The sequence below is a fragment of the Diadema setosum genome, chromosome 15 (assembly GCF_964275005.1).
Source record: "Diadema setosum chromosome 15, eeDiaSeto1, whole genome shotgun sequence".
NCBI classification, from domain to species: domain Eukaryota; kingdom Metazoa; phylum Echinodermata; class Echinoidea; order Diadematoida; family Diadematidae; genus Diadema; species Diadema setosum.
In genome coordinates this window covers 21,352,672-21,377,487 of record NC_092699.1, presented here as the reverse complement: position 1 = coordinate 21,377,487, position 24,816 = coordinate 21,352,672, and the positions used below count along the sequence as shown (strand labels likewise).

The following is a 24,816-nucleotide window of genomic DNA, read 5'->3' as shown; positions in this document are numbered from 1 at the left end:
CCCCTTGGGACCCAGGGGAGGGGGGTGGGGAGGGGTCCTAATGGGGCCTAAATTGTACATTTTCATCTTCTTCTTGAGAACCCCATGACCCATTTTCACAAAACTTGGCAGGTAGCATCCCTAGGGGGTTAGGATCTCATTTTGTTAAAATGGGCACCATGCCCCACCCAGGGGGCCCCCAGGGGGGCCCAAACCCCCCCCCCCCCAAAAAAAAAAAAAATAAAAAATAAAAAATAAAAAAAAATGAAGGAATCTTTAAAAATCTTCTCTAAGATAAGCTAAGATAATACTATGAGTGAGTACATTAATGACTGTAGTTTCAAGTTTGTTCATAGCAGATCCAGGGGTGCCCCTCTTGGGGGCAGGGGGGGGGGGGGTTGGGAAGGTCCAAATGGGGGCCTGAATTGTACATTTTCATCTTTTTCCTGAAAACCTCATGATGGATTTTCGTCAAACTTGGCAGGTAGCATCCCTAGGGGGTCAGGATCTCAATTTATCAAAGTGGGCACCATGCCCCACCCAGTGGGCCCCAGGGGGCCCCAATGCCCCCAAATTAAGGAATCTTTAAAAATTTTGGCCCTTATTGTACATTTTCATGTTCTACTTGAGAATGCCTGGTCAAATTTTAGTAAAGCTGTGAATAATTTAGATTAGTGACTGCATGAAAGGTGAACTTGCGATACTCAGGTGAGCGCTAGACCCGCGGGTCTCTTGTTACCTCATGTGGTAATACCAAAGGGATGGACGTCTTTTCAAGCAATGCTTACAATGGCGGCCCTCTGCATAATCGCTTCTTAACTACAATTGTTATTGTATTCCCTGCTGCATAGACATGCATACTGTATAATTATATCATTAATTTCCTTTTATATCGTTGTTTATGCAAGTCAAATGACTCTGTTTTAAATATACTTTGTATGTTTCCCACATGTTCATGATTGTGTAACTTAATGTGTATATTGATAAATAAATAATATATGCATCAAATTACAGTATTCACTCCTCCGTCAAGTGTGCTTCTCCGGCATTGTTCTTGTGGTATCCTATAATCAATACCATGTTATTGATATATACAGTTTCATTCCACACTCATGTGATAATACATCATGTTTATAAAACAAAATAAATAAGTGTATTTTGATGTCCTCACGAATTGGAAGTGATATAATAGCAAAAAGAAAAATATTTATATATGTATATTCATTCATGTGTGACTGTAGTTTGTCTAGTAATAGCCCATGTCCTAGGTGTCTTGTACTCAACAGATATTACAAAAGCACCCCAATTTTGAGAATGATTAACAGATACAATTTATAAATATATAACTTGTAATATTGCCAAAAGAGTCTCCCCACAGTACAGCCTTATTCTTCAAATAGTTTCATGCATGTAGAGCCAAACATATGTGAGTTCTATAGATGGCCAAGACTTAGAAATTGCCATTGCACATCTTTTTATGGGTAAATGCATTTTACACAAAAGGTTCTACATATGCAAATCTTTGCAATGGAAGGTTTTAAGCCCAATTTTCATTGTAATATGATGATAAAATGATAAATGGATACGTAAGGCTGATATTCTCATTTGCAATAGCAATCATAATTTACTGGTAATTCATGATTAAAACTTCATATTAAACTGCAAAGGGCATTTTCACAGCCAGTCTAAAGGTGTGGTAAGCCTTGCATGAAATTTATGCTGAGCAGTGTGTCAACACTTACACATTTCAAAGTGTTTGTAGTTGGCTCATCATTCAAAAAAAGAACAGAGAAGTTAGAATCATGTACTTTCAATGCAGGTGGACAATCAGAATGAAGTTGTAGGCGTGGCACCAGGTAACTTTAGAGGCCTGGATTTGGTCCAGGACCTGTATCTTGGAGGAATCAACAACTTTGAAGAAATCCCTCGTACTGTGGGCTTTAGCACTGGCTTCATAGGTGAGAATTTGTTTATTTGTATGTTTTTAAGCACTTGCATCATTTCATGAATGAAAGAGTGAGTGAGTACATGCCTTACTATAGGAAAGACTGAATCAAGTATTCAATATTGTATTATCTGATGTAAGTTACGTAAGCATATTGTGACTTGAAGTGCAGCTTGAAGTGCAGCTTACAGTATAGTAGTTCATGTCTGTATTACTTTCAGCTAGATGGTGTAATTTTTCCAAAAAAGCTGGTCAAATACACATACATGTAGTTATAAGGAATATTTGGGAATCCAAATTTGATTGACCAATAATCAATATATTATGACAACAGTTAACATTTTCTTCCCCCAACAGCTGCCTTTTGAAAGCCAAGTGATAATGTGCTCATGATACAATTAGTTTTAGTGGTATGTCTGGCATGTAGAAGCAAACCCAATTTAACCAAGCTGCTGGACGATTAGTTCACAAATTTAAGACATTCAACTCAACTGAGCACTTGCCATTAATACAGAGCTATGTATCCATGCCCCAGTCTTGTAGTAATCTATAGGTCATGACTCATATCTCTGTGTGTACCATTGTTCTGCTTCCAGGTTGTGTCAGCCAGCTGATAATTGATGATGTTGAGATGGTGCTTGACAGTGCTCGAACCATTGTGGGAGTAGAGCAGTGTCCAACATGTGAAGGAAACCCCTGTGCCAATGGAGGAGTGTGTGAAGAGGCCCAATCAGAGTATGGCTACCGCTGCCTCTGCCCTGAAGGCTTTAGTGGTGATCAATGCACAGACACCTCTCAGGCTTGTACTGTTGGTAAGGAAACAGTGTGTGGGAAGAAAACAGATAGGCATCTAATCATAATCATAAAAGTGCCATGTAGTAAGGCAGTAATACTCCATTAGTCTTTTACTGTGTATGCCATATATTTCATTAGGTTTTTATTTTCGCAAGTTTTGCGGTCTGGCACCATTCACCATTCAGGCAAATATCAACTCTATTCCTGACATGAAAGCAGTCTACATGCTTAAATTTCTCTGTTCATTATTGTACTGCATAATCACAAATTTAACCACTTGGACATTGTCGGGAAGCCCCAATTTGCGAAAAATTAGATTCGCTTAGTATATAGCGTATACAGTATACCTTCTGTATGTATGACAGTATATGTACATGTAAAGAGTGATTATTAATTACCCCCTGCTTTGTTCACATATGAGTAATGCAGAAAATATGTATGGTCTGACTGTAGATATTTCATGTACAACATAACAACAAGCAGGGGGCAACAATTTGATCTTTATATGTGACCCTGCACCACAAAACAAACAAAAAGTCGCCAGACATGAATTTTTAGTTAAGACCATATTCTGAAAGAGCAGACTTCAAGCGTTTAAATGATGTATAACGCAAATCAAATGGACTCTCCAAACCTATCCAAATATTGGAAAGAAAGCGCACACTCTGGAAAAGTGTGAACCGAGAAAAGAGGCTCTGAAGTACAGGGTCTATTCAAGCGCCTAATCTTTACCAAGCCGTGCTGGCTGTGCTATGAATGGGACAAAAAAATAGCAAGTAGACCACCAGAGTTACAACAATGAAGGGATTATTAGATTAAACTGAAATTGAGCATGCCTCATTAAAACATTCTGTCCATAATTAATGCCAACTTTCAAAGCAGTAGCATTATCCTTTCAAAAGTTATTAGAGTTGAAAGTGAAGAGTGTGTACAAGGTTTTTCATAAATGAAAAGGGGACTCTAACGGCACACCTAATCACACTATTCTACCAAAAATGTTCGAAATAAACTGCTAAAAAACACACTTTCCTGCCCGTTTTATGATCCCAAATTTTAGCATAATGTATAGAAGACTTGTTCTTTCAGAAAATGTGAAAAAGTCAAGAGCGGCTAGGTTGACCCATTTCACTTATATTCAGTCCTCACGCAAAATCAGTGTGTGCGACTTTTTGTTCGTTTTGTGATGTACGGTCACATATGTACTGTAATTTCATTGGTGAATTTTTGATGAAAACGTAGACCTCTGATTCAAATTTCAGAATTTTTAGTCTACCCACCACTTGTGCTTTTTTGTCTTTCTTTCATATAAATTAGCTAGTATCAAATTGTTACAGTTCAAGTGCACGCAGCTTTGATATGCACAAATTAACAGTATGAACAATGCGAAAGACAAAATACGATTAGAGCAGTGACCTCATTCACATATAATTGGATATGCTGCATGGTTGATTGACTAAATAGATAACAGATAACAGAATTTACCATCACTAAAAGATAGAGGGTGATATTTACATTCTTGTGGTGTGATTTTTCTTCAATTTGTCTCCCTCTATTTGTAGAGGGAGACAAATTGAAGAAAACTCACACCTCAACCTTCACCCCTCTGCTTAGTTTCTTGCTCTCATTTACTGTACGTTCTTGTAATGGCATTTGTTGTACCTGTATTGTTATCATCATTTTTTTTTTTTTTTTTTTTTTCAGGCAGATGGGGAAAAGAACTTTTTGTGTGGTATTGCAGGTGTTTGTTGAGAAAAATTATAGAGTTATTCAAAAATAAATGGGCAGTCATATTATCAACCTTGCATTTGTCTTATTTTTATTGACATTGTTACATTGCAGGTATTTGTGGAGAAGGGCGATGTGTTGAAGACTCTGGACCCCGAGGTTTCTATTGTGAATGTCCTCTTGGGCGATCGGGAGAATTTTGTGAAAATGGTGAGACCATGTAGACATCAAAGCATGCAAGTTGTAGATATGCTCTGTCCATTGACCATCAACCTCTATATTCATGTAGCTTTATCTTTTCATTTTTTATGACAACTGTGTCTTGCATGTTGACATAATTTAGACATTTTTCAATCTTCATAAAAAATGACAGATTTTGTAGATTGACAATTTTAAGAAAATTTGGTACTGTGTGATTTTTCTTAGAGCAGTTACCATTTTAGAAGGTTGCATTTCACAAGACATGTCTTAAAAGTGGCAATTTTAATTTCTCAGCGGATTAAATGAATTTCAAGTTTTCTAATTCTGCGGAATCAGAGATAAAGTTATGATTGCATTTAATATGCAACAATATTTGCACACCTTTATTTTCACACTACTTCCATGTTGCGCAAAATGCACAAAATTTTCCACTTTTACAGTAGCAAAGTAATCACAGCATCTTATTTCTTTGTATTGATCCAGGAGGTTCAGAACATTATCTGGGATGAAGCTTATTTTCCATAAGTGTGTAGGAAAATCACATTCAATTCACCAATACCTCTTGTACAATTATATTCACTGTGTTTTCTCAGAACACACTGAAACTAAGCCAAAAAAAAAAAAATCAATTCTTCTGTTGTTTTACCTCAAAGCAGACCACATTTCAATGTATCTTTGACTCATTTGATCAGTTTCAAAGTGATTTTAAATATTTCTTTCAGTTTTTCTTTGTCCAAACATGTTTAATAAGTGATAATTGCATACAACATAGTTTAAAAGTAGATTACCAAGATTGTCCTTATTGTGCTTGTAACATTGTAAATGAAAATTATAATTGTTAATCCAATAATGACAGTAATGGGAACCTAAACAGCATAGCATTTATTGGAGTGGGTTGAGATAGTTTGTTTTGGTAGTGATCAATTTAGTAGCGAATACATTCTTAAGACTGTGCATGCTGCAGTATGACAGCTTTCTTCTACTCAGTGTTTGTTCATTTTCTAAAATATTGTTTTAACATCCATATTTGTCCTGGAATCAGAAGGTGAACTTTTAGCCGACTTCAACCACGGGCTCCAGCAAGGCGATCATGGTATTTGTTGTCTTGTCTTTATAAGAAATGTTGAAAAGAAAAGAAAGCAAGCAAACATAATGCACCATTTGTGACAGATTCATAGCCATACTGTTAGCTGTTGCCTTTCGTTTATTTAAGTGCACTGTGTTTAATAACATTTCATTGCTGATCATTTCTCTTCCTATCCTACTTTTTTTTCCTTTTTCTACAACTCTCCTTTCTTAACTTCTTCACACACCATCTCATGTATTCAAGCAGCTGCTCAGTATCAGATTAGTGTCCATGTTAATACAAAAAAAAAGCAAGAAACTGCCCTTTGATTAGTGAAGTATAATACATATGCTTGATCTCAATGAAAAGGTGTATTTGATAAAATGTTTTCATTATTTCTTGCACCCCACATGAACTTACGATGTTTCAAAATACAGCAAACAACTAATAAAATAGTTTATAAATTATTCAGTTTACAGTGTAAACAAAGAAATGCTTTGCACAAGCATATTAGAGTCAGGGTTACACATGACATACTTGAGAAACTTCCTATTCTGCTTTTGTGTGTACACACATATACAGTTTATCAAGCAGTTGTTTACTTCCTTGAGTTATGTGTGCACTTCATCATGGACACTCATTTGAATGCAGACAAAGAAAGTTCTGTGCCATAGTGTATTACCCCAAATATCCTAATTTTGCCTCATGATTTTCCTGCAGCTATCCTTACATGTACACTGTATTTTCATATTTTGTCAGCTGAAGAGAGTCTAACTGATGTGCCCGACTGATTAATGATTATTTGTTTTATTCATCATTTTTGTTATTCATCAATTGCTATATGTACCTGCACATTTGTTTCTTGTCATAATTCAATTTTGTTCTTTGCTGATGTGGACCTTGCAGGTTTCCTAGTCCTAACTTATTAATATAATTATGTGTTGTTGCCGGTTAGTTTCCACCTCTGCATTCTCACTGCTTGATTTTGATATAATGACTACACCAGTTCCTCAAGAATGTTGAGAAGATTACTGAACCCCAAAACATGAAAGAATAACTTCTGAGGTAGAATTTACAGTGGCGGATCCAGGAGGGGCACACTGGGTATGTGCCCCCCACCCCCTTTATTATCTTTTAAATAAAAGAAATAAAAAGAAAAAATGAAAGATGTGCGAGCCCCCCCCCCTTTAATTTTTTGTTCCTTTTTTTTTTTTTCAAAACCATCCTTCAATGAGTCAGTTGTATTATATAGGGCCTGTGTTCCACGTTGGTACAAATAAATTACATGTCTGCAGTTGACTGCATTTTAAAAATATATAAGTCCCCCACACAGAGGTATATGGTACAAACCAAAAAGCATTTGCAGTGTTAAGACCTGTGATAAGACCATGATTCATGATCATTTAATCCAAATTCTTATTTACTGCCAGTGTATTTCTCTTTGATGCAAATTTCTATCAGTGACTGCGCATCTGTATAACCAGTATCCATTTTCATGTGAGGATGTGTAAAGTCTGTTCATGTTACGGACAAATGCCCATATTTTCCTCAAGGCATCATAGAAGATACTTTGTCAACAATATTACCCCTACTGCCTGGAGTGATGTTAGCGGAGATTTCCATTTTATCTATGCTTTTTATCATGAACTCATCAAATGATTTATGTTTCATATATCAAAAGATAGAAATATTCCACATTTTTGCACCAATTAAAAGGCTACAAGTGAATTTTAAGTAGTGAATGTTTGTGTTGATTAATATTGTTAACACACATGTTAAAGTTATGCATGATATTGATATGAAGTACAACTGTAAACAGTACATGAAGTGATGTGATGTACCACTGTATTACATTGCAAAATAGAATTATAACAGCTGTTGACATTTATGTTCTGTGTAGCACATTCATTAATGTCTCTTAGCACTTTGATAGCCTTCCAAGCTTGTAACAGTGTTTGTAATAGTTAAGGAACTGGCAGTACTAATTGTGTGGCACTTACTGCATACAGGAGCTCATTTCTTTGTGTTTTTCCCCCTTGACTTACATTTATGGAGTTGCAGTATGTGTGCTTTCCCCTCAACAAAATTTGCTAACTTCCTCCTTTTATGATCCTCAGATAAACAATGTAAAGTAAATGTGTGTGAAATTGGCATGACTGACTGAAAATGAAGACAAAAAAAAGGACATTATCACCAAAATTGTATGTGGTCTAACACCATTGCTGTGTGATTACAAATATAACACTAAATTCCATGTTTTACAAAGTCTTACTTACATAATCAGAGAGATAACACATTAAAACACACACATTGAAATAAGGCAATCAGCAATCTATTAGCATGAATAAGAGTATTATGTTCTCATTCCAACTTCTGATTTTTTTTTCAAGTAATTGATGGTAAGACCATAGAAACAGAGAATTACTATGCTGATAAAAGTTATATATTTGATATTAAGAAGAGTGTTTTCTTATCAGAGATACACTGTACATAATAATTATGATGTTTTGTTACGTGCCTCTGTTGTACAGTGCTTGACAGTGTATATTTTGTACGCGTGTGTATCACTTGTGTATTGCTTCAGATGTTAACATTTGAAATTTAGTGAGAAAAAAATAGTTTTGATTTTAATGCTGAATTCTACTTAATTTTTTTTCCCATTCTTTGATTGTTAATGATAGAAAGTTTAATTTGAACTTGTTCACTTTTTTTTTTTTGAATTTTTTTTTTTTTTTGAGCACTGTTTACTATACCTCAGTTATATATCTACATGTACGTATGCACAGTGTGGGCCTTCATAACTGGTATTTGCATGACATGGGAATCTTTGGTCTTTAATACATACACTTCCACCCATTTGCTGTGGAAAGGGTTTCTCAGGCTTGCAGTTTTCTCTCATCATGGATCATTAGCATGGGCCTTTGGGTGACGACATGGTTTACTTTTTGTCATTCCAACACAGGGATGTTGCCAGAGCCTCTCTTGCATTTCTTTGATTCTGTTATAAACTCATTTTTCTCCCATTCCTTACTTTCTGAGCATGAATTTCTCCTGTTTTTATTTGTCATCAAATTGAAAACAAGTTGAGTACATGCGCATGTAATTTATGTTATTCAGTTATGCTTTGACACTGATCTTTTTTGAATGTTGGGAGAACCTGCATAATCTGTGTTAGATCTTTAGGCATGCAGATAATAAGAAGAACCCTTAGATCTGACTTCATTTTTTAATTATCTTCAAAGTAACATGCTTAGTTGTTTGTAGTGTTATTTAGTATTTGCTTCCAAAAATCAAGACAATATAAAAAAGAAAAATAATTTGGTTCAGAATCAGTTTTTTTACCTTTCCCCATAGAAGAAGCAGGATATATATTATCTACTTATGTCTACTGATATTTTTTAAAGCAATATTTAGAAATATTGAATCAAGTTTGGCTATGTTCATGTACATGTGCAATGTACCAGGGTGGTATATGGTGTTTATCTGTATGAATGATGATCAAGGGCTGTTTTCCAATTTGACACACAATATGTGAACTGAGGTAGTGTCCTTACACTGCATTGAGGGATTTGGGACATGCATGTTGTAGGAGATCACAGTATTTAAGAATTTGATGAAAGTTTTCCTGATTTTATGGTTCCACAAGGTGTTGGTAAGATAACATGTAGTCATGAAAGTAGGGTTATTTAGAGTGTAAATTGTACTCTTCACAATCATGAATCTGATTAGTTCAGCTGGAAGGATTGTATGACAATGAGATAAATTGTTTAATTTATATGAGACTAAATTATGGCTAGTCACAGTAGTGATCTGATTTTGACAGAGTAGCTGAAGTTGTTGGTTTTTGTTGTGTTTTTCTGTATTGTAGGAGTGCCTGTTGAAGAGCCTTCCTTTCAGGGAGATTCCTACATCTCATATCCTGGTCTGACCAGCAGCCATCGTCGAGTTCAGATAGCCATCATGTTCAAAGCCAGGACCACAGTGGACAGCCTGCTCCTTTTCAATGGCCAGGCCCCCCAGGGCAGAGGAGACTACATTGCACTCTTCCTTAAAAATGGCAGGCTTGTCTTCCAGTATGACAGTGGCACTGGTGAGAGGATGTACACTACAGGGCCTCATCTGTAGTCATTCTGTGTGAAGTTTAATACTCTAGCAACTTGAGCAGATTGAATTCATCATTGGAATTCATGAGAAACCAAAAGGAGCCATCAGATACTACTAGGCTCTTCGCTCATCTGAGCCAAGGGCACAAATGAGTCATCACACTTCAATATTCCCCCAAATTATATCCTTTTCACATATTTCAGTGGGTAACATACTTCCAATGTTATACATACGTGCCAACTAGTAAGATTTTATCAGATTCAGTAAGATTTTTTACGTTAGAAATAGCAAAATCAGATTTTCTGTCAGAGAAATCAGATTTTAAAAAATATTTAGATATACCTTTCATGTGTATTTTCTGAGGATATGACAGAAAGTAAGATTTTTAACTTCAGTTTGCATATAAAATAAGATTTTCGCAATCCACGAGTAAGATAAGATATTTCATCTTGAAATGTTGGCAGGTATGTGTTATATATGATTTTCGGTCTGACACTAACATCCCAGTTTTCAACTGATAATTTTAATTTGTAGCTTTTATTTCGTTGGTTTAGTGATGCAAGGAAATCTGTTATGGTGAACCAATTCAAATTGTATACATGCATTTGGTGGTATCCTTAAAAGTGGTTGTTGCTTATTCTTTATTTTCATGATATGAGCCTGTTTGTCTGCAGTGCTATGTACTTTGTGTGTACTGATTAGCCTGCAGAGAGGGAGTTATCACTAACAGAATTGAGAATTTGAATGGTTTGGTATTATAATAGGTCCAGCTGTCATTGAGAGTTCTGAGCTGATAGAAGATGAGCGATGGTACACTGCAGTGGTGGAGCGCAACCTGCAGGATGGATCTCTCCAGCTGGACAGCAGTGAAGCAGTCAAGGGCAGGTCACCAGGCAGTAGCAGAGGCTTGAACTTGAGACTGCCACTCTATCTAGGAGGAATTGATCAATTTTCTGAAGTGCCCCGCCAGCTTGGAATTAGCAAAGGCTTTGATGGCTGTGTGGCAGAGGTGAGAATGTGCTCTGATGACAGAACGTATGACAATCGTATTCCGTTGTCATTTAGAGAGAGTCTGTATTCTGTGTTTAAGTTGACTTGATGAAAGTGTAAAGTCAAGCAAATCATGATCCAAATCTCGAGATTTTTTGCAAGAGTTCACACGGACAGAAATATCCCGCTGATTGCCAATCATGATAATTTGCCAACAAATCAGGGTATGCATGAAATCTGCCAAACTGGCACATACAGTGCACTTCACTGCCTGCGCTTCTCTTTGCCCTTTTGTTCTTGTGCATCACAGTGTTGTGGTGCACCTGCTGTTGTGATGTGTGCTTTAAATAATAGGATACAAGATCTCAAGATTAGTCTAGCATTCACATGGTCACCGTTGGGCAAAGAATTGTGCTATCTCAGAAATAAGCGCAAGATTTCTTGGGATTAGCATTGCGATGTCGATTGTGGTAATTGGGGGATTTTTGTGTCCACACATGCAAAAATCTTGAGATTGCGATCGCAATGCAAATCTTGAGAATTGTATCCCGCTAAAGCCCGCCGCACACTATACGATTCGACAGGTCATACGACTCTAAGACCGAAAGTGTGACGTCACCAGCCTTGCCAGTTTTAGTCATATGACTGGGTCTTAGTGCCAGTCATAGAGATTTGACCTGTTAACGAATTTCCACAACCGGTTGTGGGCTTTCAGCCAATCAAGATGCAGTATAATGCAAGCGCACGAAGTGTGCGGCGCTTTAATACTCATTGGTAAAATGTGCTGAAGACAGCACAGTCATAAGCCTACTCGTAAGGTCAGGTCGTATAGTGTGTGCGTTGCCAGGTCGTACGACTGGGTCTTATGGTCTTAAGGTGGTATAGAGCGTGAGTCGTATAGTGTGTGGCAGGCTTAATTCGTGTACGTCTGAATCTCGCTTATATACAATGTAGGAGTTGTAGTGTGTTTTTTCATTTCTTGTAACCTGACATGGAAACAGTTATGACTTGTTTTTATTTTCTATGGTTGCAATAACAGTTTGCCTGTGTGAAGAATTACAGGAGTCTTGTATAATTTCCAATGAATTTTATTTTTCTAGGTGGAAATCAATGGCTCTCCCTTGGATCTGATTGAAGGAGCATCAGCTAGTGTGAATATTGAGGAGTGTTCAGACAAACTGCTGTGTGAAAGAAAACCTTGCCTGAATGGTGCATCCTGCACTCCATCTCAAGATAACCTGGAGTACACATGCACATGTGCCCCTGGCTTTACAGGTAGATTCATACACTAGAAGTTGTGCATAAAGTATTCACTTTGGCTTGCTGTTCTGAAAGGTACTAACCCCCCCCCCCCCACCATAAGTCAAAAAATCTTTGTCATTGTCTGAGTGGGGGTTGTTCGATTTTTATGCCTCTACTACAAAGTGGTGCCGGTGGCATTATGTTTTCGGGTTGTCCTTCCGCATTTGTTTTACGCGATAACTTGAGTAATATTGACTGGAATTTTACCAAACATGGTCCAGGTATAAAGTATGATGGGGCAATTACTTGAGTAGATTTTGGGTGAAATCGGCTGAAGGCCAAGGTCAAAGGTCAAGGTCAAATCATGAAATTGTATCTGTTTACGCAATAACTCAAGACTGGATCAAGCAAATTTCACCAAACTGTGTCCAAGGATGATATAGAATGGGACAATTACTTGATTAGTTTTTGAGTGAAATTGGATGGAGTTCAAAGGTCAAAGAGCAAGGTCAAATCCTAATATTTATCTGTTTCCGTGATAACTCAAAACTGGATGAAGCAACTTTCACCAAACTTGGTCCAAGGATGAAGTATGATGGGGCAATTAGTTGAGTAGTTTTTTAGTGAAATTGGCAAGAGGTCAAAGGTCAAAAGGTCAAAGTCAAATGCTATAAATGTTGCTATTTCCCCCATATCTATGCAATGCCCAAAGGTATTTTCTTGAAACTTAGTGTAGACATGTACTACTGGGTAAAGATTCTCCAGAGAGAGTTTCATGTCATAAGGTCAAAAGGTCAAAGGTCTGGTGAAAATGTTACAATTTCACTTTTCTCACAAATGGTTCAATGTATCTTCATGGAACTTGGTACACACTCATGCGCTACCTGATAGTGATTATCTAGGGAATTTAGGGGTCATGGGTAAGTAGGGGGTCAAAGGTCAAGGTCAACTCCTCAAAATTTCACTATTTATTTTATACTGTAGTTACACTTTTTCTTCATACCTTGAAAATTACTCAGTGCATAAATTTCATATAAGGGTCGGTCAAAAGTCAAGTAAAAATCCTCAATTCCCCAAATACATGTACCAGTGTCCTGCACTCTAAGACAATTATAGCAAATCTAGTTCAAGGAAAGTGAACATTTAAGACATTTCTGACAAACCTGTCATTTCATTATTTTGCCAGCTGTGTGAAACTGTCATCACACATTGTGAAGACATTGTACAATACACTTATTGGGAGAATCATGCATTATGGCGGAGGCATACCAGTCGCCATAGCGACATTTCTAGCTATTTGTCTTTTCTCTATCTCTCTCTCTCTTTCCCCAAGTGGCAGTAATATTAAGAGTACAATCATCACTTGCAATGTACTCCCATGAGATTACTCATAAAAGGCACTAAATCATCACAATACAATCAGTTGTAATGAAAAGTAACTAATGTTATATACAGCACAAAATCCAGTCAATGAATGCAGCATTGTGACTGCCTTGCTGGCAGAGTCTCTTAAATCATCCATGTTACTCTTGTTATAGGTCGCCACTGTGAGTCTGTAGCTGGACTGTGCAGTGTGGACCAGCCTTGTGCCAACGGAGGTAGCTGTCAGCCAGTAGATGGGGGCTACATGTGTCTGTGTCCACTTGGCTTCTCTGGTACATCTTGCCAGAATGGTGAGTCAAAATGTAACCCCAGCTGAATAAACACTGAGATTTAACATAATAAGTGGCAGCCTGGAGTTTTCAAGACTTTTTTTTTTTTATGCCTCCGCCCGTAGGGTGCAGGAGGCATTTATTTAATGTACATTTTTCGTGTCTTAAGTTAAACAGATAGCTGTGCAGTGCATACTTGCCAACTAGTAAGATTTTATCAGATTCAGTAAGATTTTTTACGTTAAAAATAGCAAAATCAGATTTTCTGTCGGAGAAATCAGATTTTAGAAAAATATTTAGATATACATTGTACCTTTCATGTGTATTTTCTGAAGATTTGACCGAAAGTAAGATTTTTAACTTCAGTTTGCATATAAAATAAGATTTTTGCAGTCCACGAGTAAGATATTTCATCTTGAAATGTTGGCAGGTATGGCAGTGGTGTTGTTGTTGTTGTTTGTGACATAGGTCCTATGCATACTCATAATTACATCGATGAATTGGAATATTATTAAAAGTTTGAAATGTACCTTTTAAACAAGTGCAAGACTAGCTTGATAGTGGTTGCCAAGGCAGATGATGTACACAGTAATATGTAAAAATTGTCTCATTAAGTCAATGCAACATATATATTTTGTGTATACATGTGATTATGTAAAGCAACAGAAAAGACATTGAATTGAAATTTCATAATGCATTTAGCATTTGGCAAAATGAATTTGTGTTTAATTTATCTTATTGTTTCACTTGACTGGTACTGATTCATTTTAACTTCGCATGATGCAATAAAGAGTTTGTTGGCATTTATTGTGAAAATGCTGTATTGTACATGTAAATGATTGGTAGTGATATTTTCCTGTTAAATGTATAATGGCATCTGAAGTGGCGCGTCTGCAGACAGGATTTTTTTTTTTTTTTTTTTTTTGCATTTTCCACATTTCAACAATGAAATAAACACTTCTCACCAGTTGAAGTAGAAAAGGAATTGTGGATTCAGAAAATATGTGTGCACTTGTGGCTTGTGCACAGTCAACATACTTGTATCTTGTTTACAAATGCACTGAGGGGTTTTTGTGTGGTTTTTTTTTTTCAACTCCTTAAGTTAGTTGGATTGTGCTTTGTACAACACTTTAGTTTACTCCCTTTGGATATGGCTCATATATGAATTGGAATCAAATTGCTTTGTGGTGAGGAGCTGTCTTAATGGATTGTTGTTGTTTTGCAGAATAGTTCATTATCAAATTTCTGTCTATTTTTGATCATTTGGATGGGACAAAATCAAACATGAAGAAACTTCTTGCACACTGCAGATGCTTAGAATTTCAAACACAAAATGTAGCTTTGTGGGGCATGGAAAATGTTAGTGCAACAAATATTTATGTCCATACATGCTTGACAAAATTTTGTCATTATGTGGTAATATTTTGTGACTATGTTTCTTTGATATCTTGTATGATTAATTGCAAATGACACTGTTCATTTGAGTGATTTGTTGATGAGTCACCTTTCTTGTTTTCTTAATAGTTGAACAATTTAGCTACAGTGCTGCCTTCAGTGCAACCAGCTACATCAAGCTACCTAAGACACTCTTATCAAGGAGACAAAGGTAACTATGGATATATCACTTATTAACAGGCAGCAACATGTTTTCACTATCACTCCAATATATGACTAATTCTTGCTCTCATGCTTTCATATACAGTGCTTAGATTATCATTACATTCTGGTATATGTTTAGATGTATACAAGTGGTTTTTCTCTAAAGTTTGAGTAGAAGCAGAGATTATTGAAGATATTATGAAAGGATATGTCAAAATAACTCACTCTATCCATAAGATGAATAATGTTTAACTTAGTTATGGATAAAATCTGTTGACCAACAGATGAAGATTGACTGCTCAGGTTTTGATGATATACTCAGCACAAAACTCTCTTGTTAATTGTTTTTTTTTTTCTAATATGCCAATGACCCCCGATATGAGCTAAAAGTTCCTTTCACCACAGCTTCTGTATCTTAGTGGTAAAGTAACAGAAATTGCTACTTCCTGTTTAGGGTGAAATCAAGAAGTTTCAGTGCTCTGTCTGGAGCATTATTGTCAACCAAAGTACAGGTAGTGAATTTAATTCAGTGAGCATACATAAACATAAGAGAGAGCCACTGAAAGCAATAAGAACAAAATAATTTTGCACATTCTTTACTCATGGAGTAAAGTGATGTAGAAAAGCAAGCTGAATTAACATTTATGTTGAGTCATGCTGAGTGCCCTTGTTTTGTTTTTGTTTTGTTTTGTTTTGTTTTGTTTTTCATTGATTCGGTGAAATTATGTAAAATATGTGTTTGGCACTCATGAATTTTGATATGAAATTTACTTCCTTTCTCCAAGTGTCTTAGGTATCAGAAAAAAAGCATAAAACAATTTTGCTGTGAGCCTTCCATTTGGTGACATTAAGTATGAAGACAATATGCAAAAAGGGTCCAGCAACCTTAGACCACAATAGATTCTATTACTCAAATCTGTACAAATATTCCTCATGATTCAAGTTACACAAGAACAGCAGGTACATGTGTATGCAGTATTGTGGTATGTTTATGTGATTATCAAGTAAGGTAGAATAAGTACATATAATGGCAAGAAATAGTGTCAAAGAAGAAATGTTTCTATTTAACTAGCTGTTTAGACAAATGTATACAAATAAAAATGTGCAAAGGCATGTTTAACCATACTAGTTTAAAAGTTTGTTGTTGTTTTTTCTGGATTATACATTACATCCACTAGCACTCATATATGCACACACATACAGCTGTAGTACATGATAGCATGAAGTTTTTCATGATTACATTTTTACACATATTAGATCATACATGTAACCAGTTTTTTCAAGTCAGTCATTCAATTTGCTTTGCAATTCACAATTAGAGAAAGAGGTATTACTGATTGGGTGTACCATTTGTTACAACACTTTCAATTACAGGAGTAATCTTGAAGAAGTTGTTGGATTCAGCTTGGTGACAAGCTCCACTGATGGCTTGATCCTGTGGCAGGGTGTCGTAAGTATTTGTGTAGGATCAGTTTATCTTTAGAAGTATACACTCTGAAGAGTTATTAGATTTAATCTAATTAGATGGCATAGTACAAGGATAAGTAGCGAATTAGTTGTTAAGGCCTAGCATCTGCTAGAGAGCACAGACAAGATTAGGAGAAATTGCAGAATCAAATTATGTCATTTTGGTCTTCTTTTCATGTCAGACATGGAAACATTGACAAGGAAAAATAAGAAAGACTTTCCAACAACCATTTAGATAAGCGGAAAATATGAAGAGATATTGCAACTTCTGCACCAACTGGGTTTTTTTCTCAAATGCCTGCTAGCTATCTTATCATGTTCCTCCTCCTCCATATTAATATCATTGACAGAAATAACATGATTCAGTAATGCAATGATTATGAGTTTTCAGTGGTAATTGAGTTACCACAATAACCTTGTTTACATCATGTACAGTTGTTATGTGGGAATGGGTGAGCAATAATTTTCTGCATTATTTTTATGTATTTAAATCCCCCTTCAATTGCCCTGTAGCATTCAGGTACTTTTAAAAAAACTCTACACCCAGTATACATATCAAGGGTATGAACAATCTCTCCTTCGTATATTTTTTGTCAATTCCATAAAGTTTTTTTCATCCTTGAAAAGGAAAAAAAAAGTTTTGCAACCTTCATCGATGTAAATGAAGTTTGTGTCAATGAAGTTTGTGAACATCCTCTATATTCTTTCTTACAAAGGCCGAAGGTTCATCTGGACAACGGCAAGACTTTATAGCTGTTGGTCTTCGGGATGGTTACATTGTATTCAGGTAAATAGCTGTGACAGTTGATCCAGTCAATTAATGTATGTGGTCCATTCTGTTTATGTTTGTGACAGTAACAACACTGTTTTATCCGTAATCATACAACTGTGAATGTCTGCTGGTGTAGACACCCCGGCCTGAAAGCTTTTTAGTACCTTGTCAGCTCACATATTTGATGATAGTGTGATGGGAGGAATTTTTACAAAAGTGAAAATACTGTTTATGTATGATTAAATGTAAGCTTTTTAAAGTAAATGTTTATGAAAATCAGTCTACACAATTGGAATTTCTTTAGAATCTTTCTTATAAAAATAAGCAATTTGACTGCCACTTTCACTTGACTAGGATGTCCCTGCCACTAATGCAGCCACTACATTTCCACAGGTATATGACCCTACATTTGCATTTAGATAAAGCTCATTGATCTTGTCCACAGACCAAGGATTAACCCCCAGCACTCTTTGCCCAAAAGGAATACTTATCAATTAATTTGTATCCATTACACAAAATTACATTATGATGCTGATACCCAGAGAAATTTGCTCCCACAACATGACATTTTAAAAGTATAGTGACCAATGATCGTCACCTTCAACCTATGACCAGTGATGTCATCAATCATCAATTCATTTCTGCATTTCTGCTTACATCACCAGAAGACATTTCTAGCTGAGATGATTGCTGGAAGTCACATTTTTTGTCTCCCTGTTGATCTTGACCTTTAAACTTTCACCACTACTGTTTCGTGGAAATGATTGTCCATCTGTTCCTGGAATTGACCCTTTTAATTTTGCTATGGTACAGTGACCTTTAACTGTGACCTTTCACCTCTCACCACATTCACTTCAGAGAAGTGTCATTTTTTCCCTTCGTACCAATTACATTACTACTCGATATTCCCAGAAGAAGTTTCAGCTGGGAAAAAAAAAAAAATCAATTTGTAGCCAAAGATCAATGACCTATGACTTTTGACCTTTAGGGGTTTTGCCAAAAATCTTATTGCTGTATTTTTAACCACTTGCTAAATTGTTGGATAGTCCCGATTAGCAAAAAAAACACCAAAAAACGCCTCCTAAATTTGTGGTATATATGGCAACTAAATGCATCTTCACCATGTGCAGTAAGTCAGGTACGAAGGGAATCCATCAATATTTTATTCTTTGATTAGAAGATCTCAGACAGATGGGTGAACTGACAAGCTGAAAACATATTATGTAGGCTGGAATGCACAAAGGGAGTTTGTATCAAGTCTGTGGATTCTGCAAATGTCAGCTTGGAAAATGCACTTGACACATTATGTACACAAAAGGACATCCAATATTGAATGCCTGCTGATACTCGCATATGCAGAGTGTACAAGTATCACATTTATTTTAGTCCATGGACTATGATTAAAACATTGATTTGATTTAAACTATACATATTAACCCTATTCTAACTGGGCTATTTGAGACCAAGTTTTTACTGAGGGGGGGTCAATTTGACCCCCCCTTCAGATCTCGGCCGCCAATCGCGCGATCACCGCAAAATTTTGCCTGAAGATAGAACTGGATGTCAACTACAAGATTACATGGTCATACAATAGAAAAATATTGCCTTTCTATTTTTAATAAATTAATTATGCAAATTTGTGCATGAAATCATATTTTCACCTATAACTCCATTAAAAAGACTGGAGGATTGCTAGATTTTTGTGTCAGAATTCCTCAAGACACATCAAACAATTTGCGTGTAAAAAAATAGCACAATCAAAATCAATTTCTTTTGTTTTTTATTGTTTTGTTAATTTCTTATGTATATTATTGTTTTTTTTTGTTTTCTATTGTTTTTTCGACCTTTTGTTTTCTATTGTTTTTTTGCCAAAATTTGTTGCAGGCACTTTTTCAGGCTTATCTACACTAGAATTGATTAATTTTAATGGTTAAAAGTTGAAATAATCTAATTTATATCAGTTTAACCAAAAAACACAATTTGCATTGGATTTGCACATGATATCACGAATTTGAGCTGTTTTTTGGTTGACATGCATATGCAAAACATTACGTAACTTCAAAACAGTGCACCCGGACGTCGCAAATTTTGGTCACAAAATATGCGGGAGACTTCAATGAAAAAAGTCGTGAAACGACGCGGCAAAATCTTCGCGCGCTGCGAAATCGTGGCGCGAAACGTCGAGGGGGGGTCAATTTGACCCCCCCCCCACCAGTTAGAATAGGGTTAAGTCAATTTCGACCAAAATGCATCTGGCATCTTTTAGGACAACAGCAAAAGAATTGTTTCTTGGATATTGTTGTCATGGTTATTTGGTACTTGGGTGATACTGTGCAGGTGTACAGTGGACACCACAAAGTATTCAAATTGAAGGTGTTGGATTGAGGAAAGCATGCATAGAGTTCAAGAATTTGAGTTTTTGTGTCATCATTGTAGCTATCAGCTGGGCAGTGGTGAGGCCAACATTGAGTCTACTGTCAGGATTGATGATGGCAACCTGCACAACATCACAGTTACAAGGTAAGTGTAGTACGCCACTTGCCATGCATGGGGAATGTGAGAACAACAAAAAGAAGTGTCCATCATATTGATCTTGGTTTTATGAAATTTCCTCTCCCTGTCATTGTAATTCTGCTGGGTTGAACCTATAATTGCCTATTCAGATGAGCTTGAACAAAGAAAACAATTAGAGTGCAAAATTGAGCAAACAATGCAGTTATCAAAGCAATGACAGTTATTTCACTTGACTCTTGAAAAAAACTGAAGTAGAAGGGGCAGCGATAGCATTTTTGAACTTGCATTTCTCCTAAGTTCCTATTGTAACATATTCTGCTTTCTACATGTATTTATCAATATTCATGCAGATGTCTCACAGAGCAGTAGTAGCGTGTTGGGTGAATTTATCACCATTGCTTCGTTCGTCTTATTAATTTTTTGCCCTTTTTATGTAATTGTGGGGGTTTTTGCCTATTTTATTGAAATAATTTAATATATACATGTAGACCACAACAATCTTATGTCAGATACCACTCAAGTGATCAAATGTTCTGGTTGAAACTGTGGCAAGATTTCCGTCATGTCTCCACTTACAAGCAATGCACATTACTGTAAAAATCATCAATGATCGAGCCTGGCATCAATTTATTCACACTCTAAGGCGTGGGCAGCAAGGAACTCTGATGGTGGATGAAGAAGATTCAGTCAGGGGCCAGTCTGGTGGTGATCTTCAAATGCTTAATGTCAAGGGATCAATCTTCCTTGGTAAGATTTCTACTGGTATGACTTTTATGTACATGAAGTTGCTGGTAAAAGTTGCCTGACTTTGCTGTTCATTCATTCTTGTAAGGTATTGCAAACATAAATCCTGGTGAGATAGCATACAAGAGAGAGGGGGGGGGGGGGAGAGAAAGAAAGCTAAAAAGGCAAGAATTCAGAAGCATAGACTGACAATAAATATCTAACCATTTTCAGTTTATAAGGAGTGGGGGATATACCACTCAATGCAGTCTGTTTTGTTGTTGTTGTTGTTTTTTATTCCTAAATGAGCAGGTACACCTGTTTAGTTATATACAATGTAATTGGCTACATTGGTCTTGACTATGCAAACGCCAAGCATTGTGATAATATCAGACTTTCAACTGTAAGTAAACTCTTTGTTGTGTTCAGCTGAAAGAGTTTTAAATTTGTACCTCTTTTTTTCTAATTATCTTTACGATAAAATATATGGTGGAATAATTTTTAGAGAAAGTGTATTTTGTTTGATCAAATCTACTGAATGTTTTATCAATTCTCATTCATCATTATGTTTTCAAGTATACTTACCTTATCTCAATTAGAATGATATCAAATCAGGAGATAATTCCCATGTGGTTATCCTGTTTTTCCAGGTTCAGCACCAGATGTAGAGGTCCTGACAGGAGGCAAGTATTCCCAAGGTGCTGAGGCTTGCCTTGGAGACCTCAGAATGCAGACAGGTGAACAGGCCCCACACAATGTGAACCTGTATGAAGAAGCAGTTGCAGCAGTTAATGTAAAGAACTGTCAATTTTGATGAGGATTCACACTTGTAGTGATTTCCTTGCTTTTTTTGGTGTGCCTTTGTAAGTTGAATAACTGTCTCAAATTCTGTTTTGCAAGGCATCATATCTGGTTGTAGTATGTACTTGGGAACATACAGGCTATAGTTTATGCAAATATGTCTCAGAAGTTTGTTAGTTTCTTATCAGTACAAATGGAATAACCTTGCACAAGCTTTTCTATTTAAACTTGTCAATTTTTTTGGGGAAAAAAGGTGCCAAGGTTAATGTTATCTGCTTCAAAGAGTTTAAAATGGTACTTCCAGTTACAATGCATATTTACTGGTCCCGTGTCATACTGCATTATTTACATTCGATTGAAATAAGCAGAGACCAATATTTCTGTCAATATGCAGACATAAGTAGAGTATTTTAGGGGAAGTTAGTGTTCTAGTTATCTATATTATTTTACACAATTTGATCTTAAATTTTATGTCTTAGATTCTTTAGTAAACAATATTTTTAAGGTATTTTGTGGTTTTCAACATTTTAGAACTCATTTATTGACAGCCTGCTCTTCCTGTTGTGTATGGGAGATAAAAGACAGCATTTCACTATTTACTACTTATGTTTTTTCTAAGTACATGTGATGTTAACATCGTTAGGATTCTAACTAACATTTATGGATGTGGAATATTCAAAATTCAGAGTTGATTTGATCGAAAACAAAATCTGGTGCTGTATATTAATTTATTGATGTATCCCATGTAGTTATCTCGATGTTGCTGAATAGGCACATCACATTTTTATAAACTTCTTGTACATATCAGCTATTGAGTTTTCTGTGGAGGAGCATGAAATATACATGTTTGTATTTTTTGTTGTATGTGCCTTCCTTATTTAATGTCTTATGTATATTCTGTGAAGTACTAAATGTGTGTATGCAGATTTCATACAAAGAACAAGAATTAATAGAACAGATTATGCTTCTCACAGAAAGCATGTTAAGTGGGTAATGAGTTGAAGTTAGTATGAACTGTCAACCCTTGACATTATCTACACTCAGTCTTACTCAAAGGCCAAAAATTACTTTCCAATATGGTGCTAAATCAAGCCAGGCATGACTTGTTATATCCAATAATGGTTTCAATGGAACCTAGTTAGAACCCAATTTTTTTCCTGCTTCTTGAAAACACATGGTCAAATTTGTTAACAGACTTGGCCGGCATTATCACAAGGGTTACAATACATATTCATTTCATGGACTCCAGAACCCCTAATTAGAGAAGAAGAAGGAGAAGAAAAAAAAAAAGATTGAAGTAAATACATTTGTGAATGTACTTTCAGGCTCATTTATAGAGATCCAGGGGTCAGGCGGTACCGAATTGTGGGCCAGTTTTTTAATACTTTAATCTTAGTTGTTTTTTTAACTGCAGGGTCAAATTATCTAAATGCAGTGTACTTGGCAGGTAGAGTGTGATACAAATTGATACCATGTCCCCCATAGGCCCTCAAAGCTGCCCCGCCCCCCCAAAATGCTTTGTTCTCACACAATACTCTACAAGCATGTGTGGAAGGTGAAAAGTGATATGATGAGGTGTCATGGTTTTTGATGTCCTTATTACAACAAGGTTCCCCTGTACCATTGCAAAGCCAAGCAACAAACAAGAAGTGAAAGTGCTCTGCATTGAAAACTTTAGTCACATTGCATGTGACATTTTCCATATTTACCCTTGTATTATAGTCCTCCCCCCTTTTTATCTCACACTGGCCAGAGGCTCAAGTGAGCTATTGTTTTATATTCAAAGCATTTTAGTGCAGATTATTAGATGATAAATTTCAGAGTACAGTTTATATTTCCATGAACAGGATCTCAATGTCCCACAGTGGCTGAGAGCTAACCTCTCTGTGGGCTGGTAGCCGAACAGTGGCATTCCCCATGTTCAGTCATCTCACAGGAACCAGGATAAGCTCTGTTTAGATACCCTCCAAATAGACCTCTATGTGTTCAATTTCACAGTGGTCCCAAAACATGTGTTCTTTTGATTTCATATACAAATGTAGGTATGATATTGTGTTGTTGCCTTCACATCTGTTTCATAACCCACATAGCATCAATTGTCCTCCATACTTTGCATGAAAAGACGTTGAGACTTGGTGTGACAAGTCTTGTTGTCTCATTGAAACATATATTATAACAATGTTTTTTGTCAGCAATTTATTCCATGTGTTACCTCCATCAGACCAGGGTCATTTCACCCCATTGTAGGGAGCACTCCAGAGGGTAGTGTTCCTGGTGCTTCTCACACATGCTGCACTTTTTTCTTCTGTGAGATGAAATCAAACAAACTTCCTGTACACAGTGCTATTTGAGCAAATTGATTATTGTAACATGTGATTCATGTAGAGAAAAAAAAAATCTTTTATCACTTTGTTGTTTAGTGAAGTGTTACAACTGCTTTTGGAAAATTCAAGCTTGTGTTTTGTATGAGGCATGAACTTATAAGACTTGCCTGTTTTAAGATGCAGCATCCTTTTTTTTTTTTTAATCATCAGCATTGCAAAGAATGTATTTTTCATCTCTTTTTACCTGCTTATATTTGTCATATGATTCATGTGTAGATTTTAGGTGTGTATTTTAGTCATGTTGAATATGCAAACAAGAACCAAACCAAATCATAGATATTTGAATTCTGGTAATTAATCAATGAAGTAGCTTCGAAACAATCATAATAAAAGCCTGTGCCTCAAGTATAAGCAACATTGATTTACATGCGCATGTATAGCTTGATGCAAAAGTTATGTATTGATTGTGCAGTTTTTGTTGTACAACTTATATACACAAATTATCATGGTGCTGATCTATTTAATGGGAGGGTGTATGTTTTTATTAGGCATACAAGAAGAGAGACAATAAAGAGATGCTCATTGTATTTGTTCAATTCATTATCTGCTGCAAGAACAGTATTTCTTTTTCTCAGCAAAGGTAATAATTCTGGTCAGTTTTGCAATGGCTGATACAACCATGGTTCTTTCAAAAATAACTTATTCACACTCTATCATAGAGTGTGGTTGTTGTTAGCATCTGAAGGGCATGCAAAATCAATTGTGACACGTTGTGGGAACAAAAATTTAGCTGGAGATGGTAATTGCACTCACATTTTATGTATCAAAGAATTATTACACAGTGATGTTTGTAAAACGATAACATTTACTGTGGATAAATGAACTGTCCGATACAATAAAACCTCGTTGAAAATTTC

The 24,816-nt window shown here is 36.1% G+C and overlaps 1 protein-coding gene across 1 annotated transcript in view; it reads left to right on the top strand.

Moving 5' to 3' along the window:
- LOC140238590 (basement membrane-specific heparan sulfate proteoglycan core protein-like) overlaps positions 1-24,816 on the top strand; it is a 232,048-nt gene extending 207,232 nt beyond the window's left edge. Inside the window, exons 64-77 of the mRNA XM_072318491.1 lie at positions 1,799-1,937; positions 2,521-2,736; positions 4,559-4,654; positions 5,688-5,738; positions 9,580-9,801; positions 10,580-10,824; positions 11,906-12,080; positions 13,586-13,720; positions 15,224-15,305; positions 16,673-16,748; positions 17,482-17,552; positions 19,974-20,057; positions 20,695-20,798; positions 21,425-24,816. Of these exons, the coding sequence (XP_072174592.1) occupies positions 1,799-1,937; positions 2,521-2,736; positions 4,559-4,654; positions 5,688-5,738; positions 9,580-9,801; positions 10,580-10,824; positions 11,906-12,080; positions 13,586-13,720; positions 15,224-15,305; positions 16,673-16,748; positions 17,482-17,552; positions 19,974-20,057; positions 20,695-20,798; positions 21,425-21,588 (1,860 nt within the window). The 3' untranslated portion in view covers positions 21,589-24,816. The remainder of the gene's footprint in view (positions 1-1,798; positions 1,938-2,520; positions 2,737-4,558; positions 4,655-5,687; positions 5,739-9,579; positions 9,802-10,579; positions 10,825-11,905; positions 12,081-13,585; positions 13,721-15,223; positions 15,306-16,672; positions 16,749-17,481; positions 17,553-19,973; positions 20,058-20,694; positions 20,799-21,424) is intronic.